The sequence below is a fragment of the Paroedura picta genome, chromosome 3, assembly GCF_049243985.1.
Source record: "Paroedura picta isolate Pp20150507F chromosome 3, Ppicta_v3.0, whole genome shotgun sequence".
Taxonomy (NCBI): Eukaryota; Metazoa; Chordata; class Lepidosauria; order Squamata; family Gekkonidae; genus Paroedura; species Paroedura picta.
In genome coordinates this window covers 125,873,772-125,895,469 of record NC_135371.1, presented here as the reverse complement: position 1 = coordinate 125,895,469, position 21,698 = coordinate 125,873,772, and the positions used below count along the sequence as shown (strand labels likewise).

Here is a 21,698-nt window from a genome sequence, read left to right as displayed (position 1 = left end):
GGTCTGAAATAAAGGGATAGACATATAAGACAGGGATTTTTTTTTGCAGTGGACACTCAGTTATGGAACATTCTCCAACCAGATATTCAACTGGCACCCAGTAAGTGTCTAGAGCCAGCAAAGGCATTATTTCATTATTTTAAATGTTATTTTAATATGTTATGCAAATATTTTGAATTGTTTATATTGTGTTTGAATTGTCTGTATGCAACTTTGGTAGCAAGGTCAAGACAGAAATGATTAAAATGCAATAAATATTATATTGAGTCCATCTTGATCAGTTTTGCATCAAGGATATGTAGCTTACATTTTATATTATTTTAAGGCTGGCAAGATCAACTCTGGTGTTAATACCATTACTTGGGATTCATGAGATTGTCTTTTTCTTCATCCTTGATGAACAAGTCAAAGGCCTTTCCAGGCATATAAAACTCTTCATTCATCTGACAATGAGTTCCTTCCATGTAAGTAAGAGTCGTGTCATGTCAGACTAACCTTCTCTCTCTCTCTCTCTCTCTCTCTCTCTCTTGTTGTTGAGAAAGTTACTTCCTTGCATGATCATGGGAATACTGTGGACATTGTTCACCTTGATTTCAGTAAGGCTTTTGATAAGGTTCCACATTATATTCTTATTGGCAAGTTGGTAAAATGTGGTATTACTGCTAGGTGGCTCGAGAACCGGTTGACAGATTGCAACCAAAAGGTGCTTGTAAATGGTTTGTCATCTTCTTGGAGAGGAGTGACAAGTGGAGTACCTCAGGGATCTCTCCTGGGCTCTGTGTTGTCCAACATATTCATCAACGATTTGGATGAAGGAATGGGGGGGGGTGCTTATTAAATTTGCAGATGATACTTAACTAGGAGGGGTAGCAAACACATCAGAAGACAGAATCAGGATACAGGATGATCATGACAGACTGGAAAACTGGGCTAAAATGAATAAAATGAATTTTAATAGTGAAAAATGTAACGTTCTTCATTTAGGTAGGAAAAATCAAATGCATCACTATAGGATGGGTGAGACCTTTTTTGGCAGTACTACATGTGAAAAGGAATCTGGGGGTCTTAGAAGACCATATACTGAACATGAGTCAGCAGTATGACTTAGTAGCTAAAAAGGCAAGTGGGATTTTGGGTTGTATTAAAACAAGTATAGTGTCCAGGTCATGTGCGGTGATGTTACCGCTTTACTCCGCTCTGGTGAGACTTCACTTGGAGTACTGTGTTCGGTTTGGGGCACCACAACTGATGAAAGATGTAGAGAAACTGGAATGTGTCCAGAGGAGGGCTATGAAGATGAGGAGGGGTTTGGAGACCAAGTTGTACGAGGATAGGTTGAGAGGAATTTGGTCTGTTTAGCCTGGAGAGAAGGAGACTAAGAGGAGATATGATAACCATCTTCAAATACTTGAGGGATTGTCATATAGAAGATGGAGCAGAGTTGTTTTCTGTTGCCCCGGAGGGGCAGACCAGAACCAGTTGGTTGAAATTAATCAAAAAGAATTTTTGGCTAAACTTCTGGAAGAAGTTCCTGGCAGAGCGGTTCCTCAGTGGAACAGGCTTCTTTGGGATGTGGTAGTTCTCCTTCCTTGGAAGTTTTTAAGTAGAGGCTAGATAATCATCTGACAGAAATGATGATTTTATGAACTTAGGCAGATTGTGAGTAGGTGGGCAGGAAGGGATGTGCCAGTTCTCATCTCTTGTGACCCTTCCTTGCATACCCAGGAAATTGCTAATTGCCGCTATGGGATGGTAGGTGAATTTCCAGGCCAGGCTGGATTCTGGTGATTTTTGGTGGACGGATCACTTGGGCATGAAATTGTGTTCACTGTGGGTAGGCAGGTCATTGTGAGTTTCACATTGTGCAGGGGGTAGGAGTATATGACACTGGAGGCCCCTTCCAACTCTTTGATTCTAAGTTTTCAGGATATAAAAATGTTTTTAATACCATCAGTTTGACTTGAATTAGGAAAACACAGAAAAGGGTGGGGGGAGGAAACCAATATTTCTCAACAAGGAAAAGAGATTATATAGTTGGATAGAATAATTACGCCTCTTAGTCTAGTCTAAAGCAAACAGTACACAGTGCAATAGAAACTTATTATCTGCCTGGCATCCCTCCCTAACCATAATATAAATTTATCATTCTTATCATCTCGGGTATTTGCCATATCCGTTCCTATGAGTCTTAGGAGCAATTACCTTTCCCCCCAGTTTGTTGCCAAGTCAATTTTGGCCACATATACTTAATAATAAATAAATTCAGTGTCACATATTTTGGTTTTCCCCTTCAAGTTATAAAGAAGTGTGGTTAATGGCTCTAATTGTAATTCATTATCACTAGAGAGCAAGATCAAAAGAACTGTGCCCCAAGTTTTTTTTTTTAATGGAATGGCTATTTCTCAACTCTCCTTTCTGCGGTCTTTTATATTGCCAGAAAAGGCATTCCTGAGGGACCTTCAGGAATGACATGGGATATGGTGCCGAAAGGAAGACTGGCCTGTTTCTGTGGGGAAATAGACAAGTCATTGACCTGCCTTTAGCTAGGCAAAAGTGGTTCATACTAGCATTGGTTTTGAATCAGCCTGATATATTTATACTGTCAGGCCACAAAAAATTGTAACTTAAAAGACATTAAATATCACTGTCTCAAAGGGCATCTCCATTTAACTTTTCTTTGCAGTCAAAGTTTCTGATGGGGGACTGTCAATACAGATAATTATATAATGACTATTTTATATAACATATAAATTAGTTATTATAACATATTATAACATATTTTTTGGCTTTTGGTACTGTCCATAGAGTTTTTTGGGAATGGTAGAGGACAGGAAGGCCTGGAGGATCATTGTCCATGGGGTCATGATGGGTCGGAGACAACTTCGCAACTAACAACAACAAACATAATTTTATATATAATTATAAAATTAATTTTTTCAAGAGCTTTCAACAAAACTAGTCATTCCAATTGATCAAAAGCCTTTTTCTCAACTAAAAAGAAAGCAATGGGTTTTTTTTCTAACTATAATGAATTTATTTATTTAACAAATTTCTGCGCTGCTTTTCCACTCCATTCTGGGACTTCAAAGTGGCCAACATTAAACATTTCAGATATTAAAACACATTTACAATACACACACATGCAAACACATAATTATGTTTATCGGTTTTCTTATATTGTTAATGAGTTTTCTACCTCCTATGAAACCCGTTTTGTGTAAGTATATTATGAACTACTTATTATATCACATAGTCATGAAAACAAAATTGTTGCCCAGTTTTTAAATCTTAATTTCATAAAACAATTGGGTAGTGGGATCCTGACTTTTAAAATCTTTTAACTCTTTAACAATGAGTATAAACTTTGGCTTTCCCAAGATCCGGGCAGTTTTCCTTTGATCATTGTTTGCTTAATAATGGCAGTAAATTGAACCAGCAATATGTTCAATAATATTTCTTCAGAAGTTATCCAAACTGAGATTAATTATTAATGTACTGATAACTGCTCACCTCTTCTCTAGTAAGAAACAGTGTAATTCTAATTCAGACCCTGTTCATCCTAAAATGTTAATGGACTTAAAGCCCTGCTTAGTACTGCACTGGCAAGTGTTTAGCTTCTTAAAATAGTCTACTTGTATCTTAAGAATATCATATTTGGTTAGAAATTCAGTTATTTTATTTAATTCTGACATCAGATGAATAATATGGCTTGGATTCCTTCCTCCGGCCGTGGCCCAAAATGCCCCCTGAAATGCTTCTTAAAGAGAATAGAGAAGAATGTAAGCAATAGGCTGAACAAAGTTTGTTTTACTTCTCTTCGTATGAAATGTTCTTTTTGTTCAAAGGGCCCTTTCTCTAGAGTTCCCTTCACCACAATGGGTGTGTATATTCTAAGGGCCCAACATGAGGCCAGAGAGTTGTAACCCTATACATGTACTACTGTCTTAACTATCATTTGCCTACCTGGGATGTATATAATGTTTTTAGAAGCTGTGATTCTGGAAGCTGAGCCATGGCTGTGAATAAATAGTGGGGCTTGGCAGTTTCTTTTGCTCCCAACAAGTTCAATTGGGAGCATTTATAGTTTTTTCCTGGTATAGCATAATACCGTCAAGAAGAAGAAGAAGAAGAAGAGTTGGTTCTTATATGCCGCTTTTCCCTACCCGAAGGAGGCTCAAAGCGGCTTACAGTCGCCTTCACATTCCTCTCCCCACAACAGACACCCTGTGGGGTGGGTGAGGCTGAGAGAGCCCTGATATCACTGCTCGGTCAGAACAATTTTATCAGTGCCGTGGCGAGCCCAAGGTCACCCAGCTGGATGCATGTGGGGGAGCGCAGAATCGAACCCGGCTCGCCAGATTAGAAGTCCGCACTCCTAACCACTACACCAAACTGGCTGAGCATACCTGGAAAGTCTTAGAATCATGACTAACCTTTCCTTGCATTTCTAACATGCCTTTGCACTGCCCATTTCTAACTGTCACCCACTGTCCATAGCCTCTGTACACAGTAACGCAACCTTGGCTCCTTGATTGCTTCTTTCTGAGCCTTCTATAGTGGAGGGAAGCCAACATGATATAGTCTAATCTTGCCCCATCGTGCAAGCTAATTAGGGTTGGTACTTGGAAAGGAGACTATCAGGAAAAACTCTTCAGTGGAAAGCAATAGCAAACCACCTCTGCTTTTAACTTACACTCTTGCTAGGGTAGCCATAAGTCTGTTGTAATTTGGCAGAACCTCACATATACACACAAACCCTCAATTACCTGTTTATGCTCCTTCTGCTTCAAGATTGTAGAAGGTCATTTTGAAACCTTGGGGCATCTGTAACTTTGAATGCTGCCTTCACAACTTAACTGGACTTGTTGATGGGATGGATTCTGCAAATCTCTGGTGAAATGATCAGGGATCTTTGCACAAGGGCCATGGATCTTCCGTGCTTTCCCATCCCCTCAGCAGCTTTTGCTAACCCCTGTCTACTTTTACTTCCAAACTCTAAGAACGGCACATAAATCCTTGTTTTAGTTACTAGTACAGAGCAGGGGGCCTGAAGCATTAGATTTCCTCTTCCCTTTCCATGTGACTCTGATCTAAATTGTGGCTATGCGTGATATAACAGAGTTTCATAGTGGGCTGGTTATCTACAACCAAATAGAATTTCAAATTTACTTGAAGATATGCCTGCCCCAAAGCAGAAGAGATATGGAGTAAGTAAAGTGTTACCATCTATTGGATCTTGTGTTAGGAATGATGCAGTCTCTATAACCTCTACCTGAATATACAGCTTTTAAATTTTAGATGTTCTGACCCTGTTGCCTGCAAAAACCCTGTGTACCAAAGTCAGGTTCATATTACCTTAGTAACAGCTGTAAAAAGCAGAAGATATGCTGGGAAGTTAGTGAAAATTGATGCTGATCTTCTCAAAGCTTCACCCGTACATTCTTGGAAAATATAATTTCACTGAACTAAAAATAACATTGGCCTAAACCTTAGCCTCTAATCATTCCTGCACAGGCTAATGTGAAAAGTACAGCTTAGGTGAGAGTGATGTATTTCACTGGATCAAATTTACTGCTTCAGAACCGCCAACCAGACACTTCCTTGAGCAAAACCATTGCAAGGGAAATAAAATAGATTGGTTGATGTTGCTATGGGTTGATGCCTTGTCCCAGGGTTCCTATGAGTCAAAGACCATTCTTCAACAAAATAAAATTAGTTGTATTAATGTTCAGTTTACCAGTGAAATGGCTCAAGTTTCAGTGCTTCTAGGAACAATGTTATGTGATTGTATAAGCTCAGAGTTGAATTCTATTTGGACAACACTCAAATCTAATTTATCTTTTCTTTCTTCCAGGGTTTTTTTGTAGCACTTTTGTACTGCTTTTCTAATGGCGAGGTATGTTAAAACTGTGGTGTCCTTATTGCTAACAAATGTATAAACAATATGAATGGAAACAAACCAAAAACTCCATCACCAAGACTCCAAAAACATTAAGGACCGTGCCTATACAATTTGTTTCACTTAGGCCCATTATGCACGGCCACCGAAACGTCGATTTAGGGTCACACGGAGAACGCGGAGGGGGAAGACGCGACACACACCAGTTATGCACAGGGCGGGGCACGGCGGCAGCAAAACCCAGAGTAACTGATTATGCACGCGGCGATCCCGGCACCACTTCTGGTTGTGCCCCGATCACCCGGAAGCTGCGCTTTCTTCCACGTTTCGCTAACACGTTTTTTTCGGCGGCATGCACCGAAGCTGCGGCTGGTTGCAGCCGGCTCTGTGCGTTATCGGTGATTTTAGTCACCGCCATTCCACCCCAAATGCGTGCTATTCCCCCCGTGCATAATGGGTCCTAGTGTAGGCTTCAGGACCTTCTAGCAGGTACAAGCTGTACCTGAGGCTGAGTAGTGTTCTTAGTGGTTTTCTGGGCTTTTTATGGGAAGGTTATTTTCTGATTGAAAAAGTACTAAACTTTACCCGCAGTGTTCCTTGGGATGGTTGGGGAGAACAGCACATTGAAGACTGCAACACATTTTCTGGTGCTTTTTCACACTTATTTGTTAAAATGGTGTGAAAAGAAGGGGCAAAGCAACCGGATTGAGGCTCCCTTTTCCTCATCCAGCTGAATATAGTTGGTTAATTGAGGCAGAAAATGGATGGAGTTAGATCGTTCAGACATACATCCCATTGAGAGCAATGCAAGGCACCGGCATTGTGTTCTTTCTCTGCACAAAATTGTTTCTGATGCAACATACATTCAATCATACATTGCTGTTCCCATTGTACCATAACTAATCATACGTAATGGTGCACAACTATAGCTGGATCAGGGCAAATGTCTTGTTGCCCAGTTCTGGCAGTCAAGGAAGCAACCATCACAATGGAACTGCAGTATCAACCCAGCTGGCTGAGAATAGTTTCCATCATTTCCCTTCTTCCCCCCCCCCCCCAAGGAATGGTATTGAGGTCTTTGGATGCCCTTAATGACATCATCACGTAACCAAACCAGACTGGCTACCTGGAACTATGGCAATTTCATTTTCACTGTGCAATCACTGGTTGGCTGAGATCACGCAGAAAAGAAGACTTTTCCAAGTTGCAAATAGAATGATGCCAAAGCAGATCAGGGGGAATCAGAATTTTGTGAGTTTCCCTGCAATTTTTTTAAAATCAAAATTTGAATTCATCAAAAACCAACATCACTTTAGTCTGCACCTCATGCCACTTAAAAAAAATGTTTTTGCAATGTTTTTTTCAGGAAGGTACTAATACTTAGCCCATGAAGATCAGCAGTCATCATGGAGGAGTTAAAATAGTTAGTGACATGTAGTATAAAAGAAGTGGTAGAAGGATAGACTTCTGAGGAAGGCAGCAGCATGAATGAATTAATTAATGACTGTTTACAATATCTTCTGCACTGTAAAATCCAGTCAAAGACCTTTAAGTGATTCCTAGGTACAAGTTTGTGGGTCTCCTGTCCAAATGTTTTAATAGATTCTTGATTCTAGCCTCTGCACATCAGCAGACAAAGCACATGAAATGTGGCAGGACAATGCCAGATGCAAAACAGATCTGGGACCACTGCAAGATGTCAGAAGTGTGGTATCAATACATGAACAGTTGCTGCAGACTTGTGATTCTCACTTCTTCTGACATCTTGCTGGTCCAATGTGCCTAAGAATGTCCTGTGAGCTTCTGCTTTTGTTTCCCCTGGAAATAAACACCTTCTCCTTTAAGATTGCAGGATTCAATGCCTGCTCCAAGAAGCTCTAGAACAGGGGTGGCCAAATTGTGGTTCTCCAAATCTCCATGAACTACAATTACCCTGAGCCCCTACTATCTGCTGGTACATGTAGTCCATGGGCATCTGGAGAACAACATTTGGCCACCTAACCTCAGCACTGAGTGCCACAGGATAGGCAGTACAGCATCTGCAAATCCCTACAGGAGAATTTTCACCCAACTTACTGTCTCTTTGTTTTCCAGGTGAAAGCTGAACTACACAAGCAGTGGTCTCGCTTCGTGCTGGCATATCCCTTTGTCTGCCTGCCATGGGAGAACATCAAGCTCCTGGGAAGGTGTCCGAAAAAACCCAAGAAACAGCAGCACTCCTTGGAAATGTCTCAGCATCAGAGGGTGCAGGCAACAAAGCAGAGAACTTGCTGCAATGTTGAGCTGAGCCCCACGTGGAGGCCCAAGCCCAGAAAGTGCAGCTCAGACAGCAGTGAAGGAGAAGTCACCGTGGGTGAGACCACTGAGGAGGTCTTTGAAGAAAGTGAGATTTAGGTGCCACAGTGCAACCAGAAGCAGAGACTGCATGATGAATTGGAATGGCAGGGTGGATCTCACATCATGCAGAGCCTGGAAGCCACTGGAATGAATGAAAGGAAAGGATACAAACAACTGACTTGCATTTTACCTCCCAGATCATTTTGTCAAAGGCAACAGGAACGAAGCATGGGAATGAAACTGCTCTCCCTATGGCGCTTCGGAAGTCACTGTGAAATTATGAATACTGGGAACAGATTGATCACCTTCCCCCAAAGGTCTGCTGCCTTCCCCTGTGATACCTCTGCTAGGTCCAGCTCCATGGAGCTGCTTTTCAGCTTTCCATAAAGTCGCTTTCGTGATACCAGCAACCAAGCAGCTGGATGCCGGCAATTAATAAATGAATGAAACTGATAGTTGGGTTAAACACAGCAGTTTGGCAGCTTGCATGTATATATTTATCAGCACATTTTTCAGCCTCAGCTATAATAATTAAATGCTGATCTGTCTGGTTTCTAGGACAGCATTATTAATGAATCCGCTGCTTTTAAGGTACACAAATACTTTATAGTCTCCGTTTCCATTAGCCGTCCAAAGAGGAAGTCATCATTATTTCTGCTTTGCAGATAAAAACCCTGACATTTTAAAGGTACTGACTAAACCAGCAGAAAATCAGGTTTGGAAAAGGAATGGGAGGAGATGACAGAACGAAAGCCAAATGCATCTGTTTTCAAAGAGCAAGACAAGGCAGAGCAAGACTTATAATGCTAGATGAGGATGTGAGCTGATAAATAAGCCACAAGTGCAGAGTGGTAAGGCAGCAGATATGCAGTCTGAAAGCTCTGCCCATCAGGCTGGAAGTTCAATCCCAGCAGCCGGCTCAAGGTTGACTCAGCCTTCCATCCTTCTGAGGTCGGTGAAATGAGTACCCGGCTTGCTGGGGGGTAAACGGTAATGACTGGGGAAGGCACTAGCAAACCACCCCATATTGAGTCTGCCATGAAAATGCTAGAGGGCGTCACCCCAAGGGTCAGACATGACCCGGTGCTTGCACAGGGGATACCTTTACCTTTAAGCAAGTAAATCTAGAAGTTGCATGGAAATGCATGTAACATTTCCCTTTACTTCAAAATGAAAAGCAGCCCTGAGCGCCTGCTAGTCTTGAGTGGAAATCAGGTGAGGGAGACTTAACCCTGTCACAACCGGTACTCCCAGGACTATCAGACTCTGCTGTGCTAGAACCTGAGAGCCCCTGAGGACTGCTCCGCTCTGCTTTCAGCTGATCCTAGGGAATGCCTGTTTCCAGGATGGACCTGGGGATCCTCCAGAATTACAGCTCATCTCTGGACTGGAGAAAATGGATGCTTTGGAGGGTGGATGCTGTGGCATTATATCCCACTGAGGTCCCTGCCCTCCCCAGGTCCCACCCTGAAATCTCCTGGAGTTTCCCAACCTGGAGCTGGCAACCTTACCCCCTCTCCTCCCTTATCAGTGGCCAGGGGAAACTTGGCAACCCTAACACCAGTCTGGCTGTGGTGGCAGCTTTGTCTCCTCTCAAGCAGTGACAGTCTACAACTGCATTCTCAGAAGCATGAAGTAAGAGCCTGCCAAATGGTTTTCCTTCCTTACATATTTGCACTCTAAAGTGTAACATGAACAAAACAAAGACTGATTTGTCTAGAGCTGACAATGGGGAAGGAATGATTCACTGTTGCACAAACCTGGTAATTTTATTATAATGTCCCAGAAAGTCATTGTATTGAGGAATGAATAGGTGTTTGAGGTCTTGGCAAACACATATAACTCCCTCCCCCAATTTTCATAGCGTTAAGATCTTGTTTTGGTAGCAGGAAGAAAGGAATTCTCAATCCCAAACTTCGCAGTAGTTAAAAAATGTAGGCTGCCTGAGCTTAGGGAGGCAGTTAAAAATTTCCCAGAGATTTTTAAAATGTATGCCCCACCTTTCACCCCAATAGGGACCCCAAAGCAGCTTATTTCATTCTTCTCTCCTTAGTTTTATCCTCCTAACCCTGTGAGGTAGGTTAGGCTGTGAGTGTGTGACTGGCCCCAGGTCACCAGCAGCAAGCCTCCATAGGAGAAGTGGGGATTTGAAAGTGGATTTTCCAGATCTTCATCCAATATTTTAACCACTACCCTACGCTGGCTCAATGGGAGAAAATGAAAAGTATAGAATTAATGTATTTGTTTTATCAAAGAGGAGCAGGAAGTGGTTCAGAAAGGTGAAGCAGAAGTAATTTTGTTTGAAGCTTCATGTGTCCATGGAACAGATGAAAGAGAAGGGCAGGTAATTTTCTGGTTGCGATGGATGGAGATGGAGAGGGGACACAGGGATTAGACCCGTATGTGATAAATGATAGAAGACATTTAAGACGTGTCACAGAAGTACCAGATTGTAGGGGTGGCAGCGGGAGTTCTTTGTGCAACGTCTCTTTCACCAGTTATCTAAAGGAAAACAACATTCTAGGCTCTTTTGATCAGCCAAGAAGTGGTACATTCTATTCAAGAGGCAAGCCGATCAGTTATTTGAGGGCAGAAAGTTGTTCATTTGGAGAAGCAGGATTTCTATACATCAATTTAAGACACTAGAGGATGTCTTATGTCAGTAGAGGAGTCAATAGAGGAGTGTAACACGTTTTAGGATATGAATCCTGTTGACATCCAGATTACCTCCCTTTATTTTTGTTCCTAATTCCAGGAGAGCACAAAGCCAGATAACACAGGATTTGTAATGCAAAACTATGCTCTGTTTCCCAAAACTTCAGCAGTTTATACCATTGTGCCTAATGAGTCTTTCAATCCACTCTTGCTCACTTACAGACCCTCAGCTGGGAATGCTATTGCACCATCCAGTGATGGGAAGCTAAGATGGCACCTACACTGTAAACATGTCAGATGCAAGCCAGAGAAAATTAAATTCAAGTCATATTAAGTTGATGGAACAAGTTTCATGCAAACTCCATGCAAAAAAAAATCAGGCTGTCCTTTGAGGAACTGAGCACTCTGGAATTCATCTCCCAGCTGATGTGCTGAAGTAATGTTTATATAAAGGAAGCTGGAGAGTGCCCAGTACACCCCTGTTCCATATCATTACGCTGGAGAGACAATTCTGTAGACATTAAGGGGGAAATTGTTCCTCTATAGTCAAAGGCCTTTCATGCATGGTTTTCCCCCGCACTTTCACCAGGCATGTCCATCAGGTTTTCTTTTTCATTCCATCCTTCAGTGCTCAGTTCACTTTCTAGTCACTGTTTCTTTTTTGCTTTTTCTGAGAGTGGTTTGGGTGGTGTTTCTCGTTGCTTTGCTCACAAGCTGAAGTGAATTCAAAAGCATGTATAAACCTTCAGATTCCCCCCCCCCCCCCCGCTTTTCCTGTTCCTCAGAGGCCACACACCCCCCCCACACACATTGAGGTTGTTCCTCCCTATCTGCATCTTCCACCATCTCCCCTCCCAATTCATCAGCATAGAAGCTAGAGAAGAGCTACAAAGATGGTGAGGGGGTTGGAAAACAAGCTGTATGAGAAAAGGTTGAGGGAGCTTGGTCTGTTTAGTCTGGAGAGAAGATGACTAAGAGGTGATATGATAACCATCTTCAAATACTTGAAAGGCTGTCATATAGAAGATGGAGCAGAATTGTTTTCTGTTACCCCAGAGGGTCAGATCAGAACCAATAGGTTGAAATTAATTCAAAAGAATTTTTGGCTAAACCTCTGGAAGAAGTTCCTGACAGAGCGGTTCCTCGGTGAAACAGGCTTCCTCAGGATGTGGCAGTTCTTCTTTGGAAGTTTTAAAGCAGAAGCTAGATAAGTCATCTGACAGAAATGCTGATTTTATGAACTTAGGCAGATTGTGGGTGGGTGGGCAGGAAGGGATGTGTCAGTGTTTGTCTCTTGTGGCCCTTCCTTGCATAACCAGGGAATTGCTGATCACCACTGTAGGATGTTAGGTGAATTTCCTCCAGGCCAGGCTACATTCTGGAGAGTTTTGGTGGGAGGATCACTGGAGTATGAAATTGTGGTCACTTTGGTTGGGTAGGTAGTTGTGAGATCTTGCATTGTGCGGGGGGAGGGGTAGTACTAGATGACCTGGAGGTCCCTTCCAACTCTATGATTCTAATTTCCACCATCATTACATTTGAGAGTTGTTGTTTTTTTTACAAGCTGGATAAGTCTAGTGATATGAATTTTTAATTAGTTTTGGACTACTGAGGGGAAATTATTCACAGGGAAAGCTCTCCAACTTCTGCTGGGTGGATTTAATAAAAGTCACATGCAAAGATGGGAAGAAGATGAGTCAATTGCTTGCTTTTTACACACTGGCTTCATGTGTGCAGATTGTAGTGCTGGCTGTGAGCCCCGCATCTCCATGGCTCATTGGGATTGATGAAAGAGGAAATGGATGGGACTCACCTACCAGCTGCACAGAGTGGGTGGGCAGACCCATGGGATTACTCTTCAGGCCAGCTGAATGGGCATTGGAGGAATAGGTGTCAGGAGGCACCTGCCCCAAGGGCTGCTCTGCCCACAGTGAGGCCTCCAAGCTGTGCTCCAGGCCAGAGAGATCAGTGCACAGCACAGCCCTGTGGTGCAGAGACACAACATGCACCCTCCATGTGTCAAGATCAAGTCCATCAGCAAGCCAAAGGAATCCAGAGCAGGGCAGACTTGGCCTGGACCACGGCAGGGGTAGCTGCAGGAGGTGGTGAGACCCCCCCCCTCCGAGCTGCCCCTGCATGGGAGCAAGCATCCCTGCTGTGCTCTGCAATAGGGTTGTGTGCGGTGGTGTCCAAATCAGCCGTTCCCAGCTGATGCAGCCAGCACGGCACTGCAGGGGAGGAGGTGCGGGCGCCGGTGCGTAATGCAGCGCACACACGCAGGCGCGGAGTACAACTCTGCTCCGCACCCTGCCACATTGGCAGGCATCCAGACAAGCACTGACTACCCCTCCTGTCCTGCCTTTATAGGACCCTGCTGCCTTCCTGCTGCAGCTGTGGATGGAGTGGGCTGTACATCTGGCTCACCAGACATATCTCTGTGCTGCAGGGATAAACTGGCTGCTGGCCTCTCTGGCCTGGAGAACAGTTTGGAGGTCTTGCTGAGAGCAGAGCAATCCCTGAGCCAAGGCCTCCCAGAGCCTGTTCCTCAAGTGCCTGGCAGGCTGGCCTGCAAAGCAACCCCTTGGGCCCACTGGCTTACCTCATGCAACTGGCAGATAAGTCCTGCAGAAATTGTGTGTGGCAAAATTACTATGTATTGTGGCTCTTTTTCTCTTCGGTAGATAAGCCCTGGCTGCTTCCTTTTTTGCCTGCTGTGGGAGCATGGGACTCAAAGGCAGCCAGTCACACAGAATCTGCACATGTGAAGCCACAGTGCACAAAAAGGAGTGTGAGTTCTTTCTTCCCCCACTCTTCATGTGACGTTTATGAAAATCCATCCTAGGTATGTGAGATACTTTTCCTGTCAATTTTTCCCCTCCCCCAATGAACCAAGACTATCAATCAACTCATATCGCTAGAATCATCACACTTGTCAAAACAAAGCAAAACTTTAAATAGGTATAATAGACCCTGGACAATTTCATCTTTTTTGTCAGTTTCAGGATGATTTCCTTTTGTTTACATGTGTTTCTTTGTGTTCCCTTTTCATTCAAGAAATTGACAGGATTTAAATGTACTCTGCACGACTGTGCAGCTGTGATAGGGAAATTGTGTCAATTTATAAAAACTTGAACACCCCCACCCACACACACACACACATACACACATCACAAGTGATGTTCCCACCCAAATTAAGAAAACTTCATTTTTTTGTTCATAGCAGCAGAATAAATACACCAGAGAAGAAAGAATTGTGTGTAAAGGCAGGCAGAGAATATGAAGTCTAGCTAAAGATTTCACTGCTTGGAAAATATACAGTAAGCTGTTTGTGTCAAAAAGGCCAAAGAAGGAATGAACAATATGTACACAGATCTCTTCAACACAAAGCTCTGAACACTACCCAGCAGGTAGTATTCTTTTGTGTGCTTGTTTGGTACAAGGATCTCTTAGAAAAACATAATAGACAAAGATGGCAGCTTTTAGTTAGAATACATCAAACTTTGTTTTAAGAACTTAAAATGTGTTCATCAGTTATTCAAATTAAAACAGTTCAAAGCAAACAAAGGGAGGTCCTCAGTGTTATATTTTAAAAACAACTAAAGAGCTAATTTTTAAAAAGAATTAAGAACTGAATGCTACATCCCATATCACACCCCAAATTTAGGGTTGCCAGCTTATGGTTGAGAAATATTTGTGGGGCAGATGAAATCCAAGCTAACATTTCATTCACATTTCCTAGGCCTAAATTTACCATTTTGGCCTCATGCAGTCAGGTGGTCCGCTGAGACCAATCAGGTATCATAACTGATGGAAAATACCAGAACATTACATCACTCCTTGCTCATGCCCCACCCAACAAAAACACCCAGGTTTTTCCCATCAGCAGTTACTCAGGATCATAAGCTTGCCTTGAGATGATTAGAATAAGCTACATCCAAGCATCAATTAAAGCACCTGCATTTGAGATCACCACAATAGGGCTGTGCGATTTGGCCGCTGAAGTGGCCATTCCCGCCCGCAGCAGCTAGCACCGTGCCACGGGGCGGGGGGGGGAGGTGCGGGCGCCGGTGCGTTGCTCGGTGCATCGGTGCCTACACCTCCCCCCCCATGGTGCGGCACTGGCTACTCCGGGTGGGAATGGCTACTTTGGTGGCCAGATCACACAATCCTAATTATGAAGGAGGAGGGTTAAACTGCCTCTCTTGACACTCTGTAGGCTACTTATATCTGTTTTGTGTGTGAGCATGAGAGATGGTGTGTGTGTGTGTGTGTGTAGTTTCACAGGGCCTGCATGACAGCATGACTAAAATTATGTGACAGACCCCACCCTGAGATATAATTTAAGGTCACCTTGATCCACTCTTGCTTCCCCCACCCCAAAATTGGTTTTGAAGTACAGGATAGAATAAAACAATACAAAATAGAAGGGAAGGGAAGTGGTTACTTTTTTGCTCTGATACAAATCCTTTTCACTAATGTAGTGGTCCATCTATTCTTAGCAGGCATTGCAGAAGATCCTCATTAATTATACTAGGCTTTAAACTAGATTTGGCCTAGTTCTGAAGAAGTAAATGTGTCTAGGATAGACAACTTCTGAATGCAGGTGGACGCATCCATGATTAATTCTCCATAGGAAAAAAATTCCTGCAGGTATCGAACATAATTCCAAAGAAAAGTGTTCTCTCTGCCATACAGTTGCAGAAATTTTTTGTTTGGGGGTGGGGGGGGGGAAACAACATATTCTGTAGAGAGTCTCCATCTCCAAATGGAAGTGATACAACTGATACAAGTTTTTGCCTCACAGCACTTCTCAGTTAACACTATGTTAACTTCACCTTGTAAACATTTTGTATCACACATCGTTGTACAAAAGCTGGTCATTGTTTTTGTTTTTTTAAGTACCTACAATGTCCTTTTGAAACTGTGCATCTGGAAACAGAGATCTACCTAGGTCTGGACTCACATTGATGGCAGAATAACGTGTGTGGAGGGGCTCATTTTTCATATAGCAGAGTCACAGGGGCTTTCATGAACTGCCAGACATTGTTGGCCTTTTTCCTGTGCTGTCTTGGGATCTGCAGAGGAAGAGGACCAGCATTCTGCTGTTAGAAAGAAAGTAATAAAATGGCATCACAGGGTTTAGCATTTCAGTTACAGATTAGAGCATCAGATTATCATCCGGCTGAATACTGAAACATAAATCCATGGCAGGAAAGAACAAGACTTAATGCTGCTGCTGCTACTGGCCTCCTAGGTCAGGTTGGAGGATTTGGGGGGGGGGGAGGTGTCTGCAAATCAGTGTATAAATTAGAGTGTAAATAACATCTTAAAGAAGAGGTAAATGTTTGAAAATTAAGCATTTGAAAATTAAGCAGTTAAAAAAAAAAACCCTGCAAAATGTGCTGGCCCAAACTAAAATACAGATTTTGTAAATGTAGGAATAAAATGAAAGCTTTATTTCTTTAAAAATGTTGATGGCTACACACTTGTTCTCATAACACTGCAACCAAAAGGGCTAGATTAGAGACACTTAAAAAACAAAGGTGAGTGCAGCACTGTGAATAAGTACATTGCTGCAATAATTTTTTAAAAGCCAGAAAAAACCCTCCAGTGGCACAGGTGGTGGAAGCAAGGAAAGTGAGAGGATAAAATTACATGTGGATCAGACTAGCATCCCACCTGAATCAGACTAGCAATCCATCTAGTACAACATCCTGTCTCACACAGTTGCCAACTAGTTCCTGTGGACGGGTAACAACAGGGCATAGGGACTGAGCCCTTCCCCTGATGTTGCCTCCTGGCTCTGAGACTCAGAGGTTTAGTGCCCCTGGGGCTGATTCTGCATGGGTAGAAAAGGCCAGGAGCGTGGTCATATAGCAGTGGGGCTAATCCCCACTCCCAAGTGACATCACTCTTACGATGGGCTTCTCCTGGGCCCGGAACGTGTTAGACCACTGTTACCCCACTTTAAAGGAACATGGGTATTTGCCACATTTCCTTTGGCACTCTGGAGGCCAATGGGGCCTGGCCTGTGTGGTTGCAGAGGGGACAGAAAATGCCTTTTGGTTCTACAGTACTTTGTGCCTCTGTGGGACCAAAAGGGGAAATTGTTCAACTGAGGCTGAATCTGCACAGAGCTTTTATTCCAATCCCAAGCTGTCTACACTGAATGTGATTTCCGTTTTGATTTTGGCCGATTTAAATTTTTCATCTGCAACAAGCATGATTGATCTGGAGTGAATCTGCCTTTCCCCCGTGATATTCTGGATTGGATATAACCCTCGATATTTGAAAAATCAACATGAGTAAAGGTGCAGCTCTCTGCTTTTCCTGAACTAACTTGCTGCTGAGCCTCCAACATTGTAGAAAAGCCCTGACTGGCCAGGGCATCAGTTCAAAGGCTTCCTCCTTCCAAGGTTGCAAGGCTTCCCTTAAAGGGGAAACCCTACCTTCTCTCGGCAGAACCTAATCACATGCAGAACACTTTTCTGTTTCAATGGGGTGGGGGTGGGGATAGAGGAAGACCTGAGTTCAAATTGATCTGATTTCAGCAGCATCCACAACGTAATAATAATAAAAATAATGATTTACTTTTATTACTTGCCTCCCCTGAAGGCTCGAGCCAAGTTACAACATTTAAAAAACCCAATAAAAAAACCTATACAAAATAAGTGCAGAATCAGCTTGGGTCTGCCACTGAAATGTGTTCCTCATGAGGACACAGAAAATGGTGGAGCATGCAGCTCTGCCACAATGCACCGGCAGTGGCCCGGAATGGCACCGCTGGTGCAGAATCGCCCTGAATATAGACATTCCCCTCAGTTATAATGGCTAGTAGCTATTGATAGGCTTATCTTTCATGAATCTATCTAATCCCCCTTTAAAGCGGTTTATTTCTGTGGCCACAAAACATCCTCTGGCAGTGAATTCCACATTTTGATCACTCTTTATGTAAACTAGTATTTCCTTTGTCCATCACAAATTACTGCCCATCACTTTCATTTAATGCCCTTGAGCTCTAGTTTTTTGAGAAAGGGAGAAAAAAATTATCTGTGAACTCTCTACACACCATGCATAATTTTGTAAACCTCTATCCTATCCCCCCTTATCTCTTTTCTAAACTGAAAAGTCCCAGACTCTTCAGCCTTTCCTCATAGGGAAGGTGTTGTGCTCCAATCTCCTCCTCTGCACTTTTCCCAGCATTGTTTTTGAGATTCGGGGACCAGAACCGTACAATGATTTCCAAATGAGGCTGCCCCATAGGCCTACACAGGAGTATCAGAGGGCCTTTTCGCACGGGGATCTTTGTTGCAAATTATTTGCGGAATGAAAAATCGCCATTTAAAATAGTGGAATTCGTCGTTATGCATACCTGCCTTTGTAGTGGAATCAGTTGCGTTTTTTAGCGTTTCCCACAGGCTTCCGGTCTCAGCAGAAATCGCTAGAAAGGAAGCGCTATTGCCAAGCTCGTCCCGCCCCTGGCCGTCAAGCAGCCAATGGGCAGCCGTTAGCATGCTCCCAAACAGCCCCTTTCCCTTTAAGAAAGGTTTTTTTTTAAAAAAAAACAGACCCATAGCAACGAATCTAGGTAGATTCGTTGCAACGGAGAGACCCATCCAGCTGCCTAATGTGAGCTGTCGTTTGATTGTATGATTGTTGGCACGCTGCCTCGAGTGATAAAAAAAAAATCCCCCCTCCTCTCACGGGCCCGATTTTCAGCTGAATTAATGTGTAAAAAATAAAGGGACTTTATTTCAGCAAACGGGCTTTTATGTGGTTTGTGCTTAGTGACTAAAGGTGAAGGACTGAAGCCAGGGAAGCCTCTAAACAGAAAGAGGCTCGCTGGTGCGTTTATCCCCGCTCGCTCGGAGAAAAAAAAATGGCGATCGCTTAGCCGGAAGTTTGGAGGAGAGAGCCAGGGGGAGGGACTTTGAAGAACCCGCAACAATGGTAACGCACAGGTCTTTAGCGCTATTGTTGCAGATTGGTTGCAGGAGTGTATCGCTATCCGGAGGGTGAATCCACTTTTCTGGATTCCCCTGAAAGCGCTACAACGAAGCGCTTTTTGCGGGTCGGTTTCAGGATTGTTGCAGATTGTCTACGACGTCGTGGGTTATGGCAAATTAGTAGCGTTTCCAATTAGCAACCATTGTGCTATTTTGAAGCCGTGCGAAATGGCCCAGAGTATTGGCCATTTTATTCTCAATCCCTTTCTTAATAATCCCTAACATGGAGTTTGCCTTTTTCACGGCTGCAGCACACAGAGCTCACACTTCCATTAAATTATCCACTACTATCCCAGGATTTCCCCCCTCTCACTTGAAGATGGGATTTTTTGTCTCAATGTGTATCACTTTACAATTACCAACAATTAACTTTGTCCGTTGACACCCACTCTACATTGACACCCACTCACCTAATTTGTGGAGCTTCTCTTGTAGCTCTTCAGTCAGCCTTGTTTTTTATCATTCTGAAAAATGTTGTCTTCTGCAAACTTGGCCAAGACACTGCTTACCCCCAGCACCAGACCATTGATGAATAAATTAAAGTTCCACCAAGCCTGCCAAATGGCACTCTTCCACCACACATATGGCTGAGGCCAGGACGACTGAAGTACAACTATGGGCCTCCTGCCGCTTCCCCCTCCCCATGTTCTTTCTCTCCTTTTCCATCTCCCATGCTGGTTCTCCCTCACCCATTTCTATGGAAGGCACCACAGCTGCAGACAGAATGATTGAAGAGACATGAAGGTTGGGGAATCAATGAAGAACGTCAATTTTTTGAATTCTTTTATGATCTTAATTTTTTAAATGTTGCTTAAATGTTGTAAGTTGCCCTGCCCACTAGAAATCAAAATATAAGTAAGTAAGTAAATTCTGGGCCCTGCTTCCATGCTTTTTAAAAATTGGTGTCATATTTGCTATTCTGCAGTCTTCTGGTACAGCAGCTGGATTTAGTAATAGATTACATATACAGGTTAGTATCTTAGTGATTTCACATCTAAGTACCCTAAGAACTCTAAAGTGTATGCCATCAGGATCTTGAGATTTAATTTCCTCATTTGGTCTAGAATTTCATCTCTGGTCACCTCCATTCCACTCAGTTCTTCAGACTCCCTTCATGAAAACAGGGGCTGTGGCAGGGGTTCACTTTCCACAGGGAGCACAGAAGCAAAAAAAATCTTTGGTGTGGAAGAAATTGTAGTGGGTAGATTTTCAAAGATTGTGGATTTTCAAAAATTAAATTGAGTTTACAACTTGCAATTTCAGCTTTCCCTCCATTTGATCACTTTCCATTATGACTATAAAAAACATTTAAAGAAAGGAGTATTTCTAAAGGTTTTGCATCTATGTACTTGGTAGAATTCAGAATGGAAACTGGTTTAGGAACTGCTTTGGACACAGGATCACTGTTCGTTGACTGACCTGGAATAAGTATGTCCCTGACTCGTCATTTTTTAATTAATCATTTTAAAATCATCTAGCTTTTGCACGTATGCACATGTTACTTTTATACGAGCATACGTGACAGAATTTAGTATGTATACATACACATGCTCAGGATGTACTAGATTAATTACAGTTCTCAGAGGGTAGTGTGAGAACATGCAAAATTTTCATCCAGTTTAGAACACTCAAACATGGTTATGACCAATTTTAGGAATCAGGCAAAATGGGCAAGGCTGGGGCATTAAAGACAAGCCCTACTGCACTAGGACTGAGAGAACCAAGGAGAATAATTAAGAGTCAAGCTACACAGCATATTGGGGGGATAGGAAAGGGGTCAATATGAGAAAACAGTATGAGAACACGTGTGCAAAGCAATACTTTTCTGAACAACTACAAATGCTTGATAAAAAAGCAAACTTTACTTGACTGTTTGATCAAATTGCAGCTGGATCAAAGGAGTTTTTTTTGTATTGCTGAAAGCATTACCGTTCTTTTACTTGGACCAAACTGATGTAGGATGACAACTAGCTTCACTCTTTCTGGCAACCTTCATTTCTGCATTCTCATGCACAGGTAATCTTTCAGTCCTTTCTGCTTATGGACGAGCAGGGGAACAGACAACTGACCTTATATAATCCAAGTCATCTGATGAAAGCATTATTTTAAGCTGTTTCAGTGGATTGTGAGATTGCATGCAGAAATCAGCCCCTTTAATCTCTGAAGGGCAATGCCATTATTGAACTGTGAATGGAGAGGGGTCATTTAACCTACCACTATGAGTTCTTACTCAGTCCTCTCAGTCATTTTGCAAAAAAATAAAATGGTACACCTGGTTCTCTCTAACACAGGCCAAAAACACATGTCTTCCCTTTCTTCAAAGTATGAACAAAGAATAGTTCATTTTAAGTATATTTTGATCTGTAAATTTATCTCTGCCACCCACAACAAATATACATAAAAAGGAGAGTATAACATGACCTTGTTTGCTTCCTATATTACCCAAGAGCCAAGAACCACACCACATAGGACTACTTTCCTGTAGGAAGTAACTTCTTTATAAGAAATTGCATGAATCCTCATGTAATTTGTCATACACAATAAATTGCTTCTTGGAATTTCCTTGATGTAAGTGGGGTGGATATAGGGATGCCAGCCTCCAGGTGGGACCCGGAGATCCCCTGGATTTACAGCTCATCTCCAGACTACAGAGATCAGTTTCCCTGGAGGTAATGACCACTTTGGAGGGGGATTCAGTGGCATTGTGTCCCTCTGAGGTTCCTGTCCTCTTCGGGCTCAATCAAGTCTCCAGGAGTTCCCCAAACTAGACCTGGCAGCTATATATCCCACCCCATACCCTA

The 21,698-nt window shown here is 42.8% G+C and overlaps 1 protein-coding gene across 4 annotated transcripts in view; it reads left to right on the top strand.

The window, feature by feature from the left end:
- GLP2R (glucagon like peptide 2 receptor) overlaps positions 1 to 14,930 on the top strand; it is a 65,956-nt gene extending 51,026 nt beyond the window's left edge. For 3 of the 4 annotated variants that reach the window (XM_077327610.1, XM_077327609.1, XM_077327613.1), the window contains 4 exons: positions 50 to 100; positions 326 to 464; positions 5,855 to 5,896; positions 7,994 to 14,930. In XM_077327610.1, coding sequence (XP_077183725.1) covers positions 50 to 100; positions 326 to 464; positions 5,855 to 5,896; positions 7,994 to 8,293 — 532 coding nt within the window. In that variant the 3' untranslated portion in view covers positions 8,294 to 14,930. The remainder of the gene's footprint in view (positions 1 to 49; positions 101 to 325; positions 465 to 5,854; positions 5,897 to 7,993) is intronic. The other variant, XM_077327612.1, reaches the window with a different exon arrangement.
- The last annotated feature ends 6,768 nt before the right edge of the window (positions 14,931 to 21,698 follow it).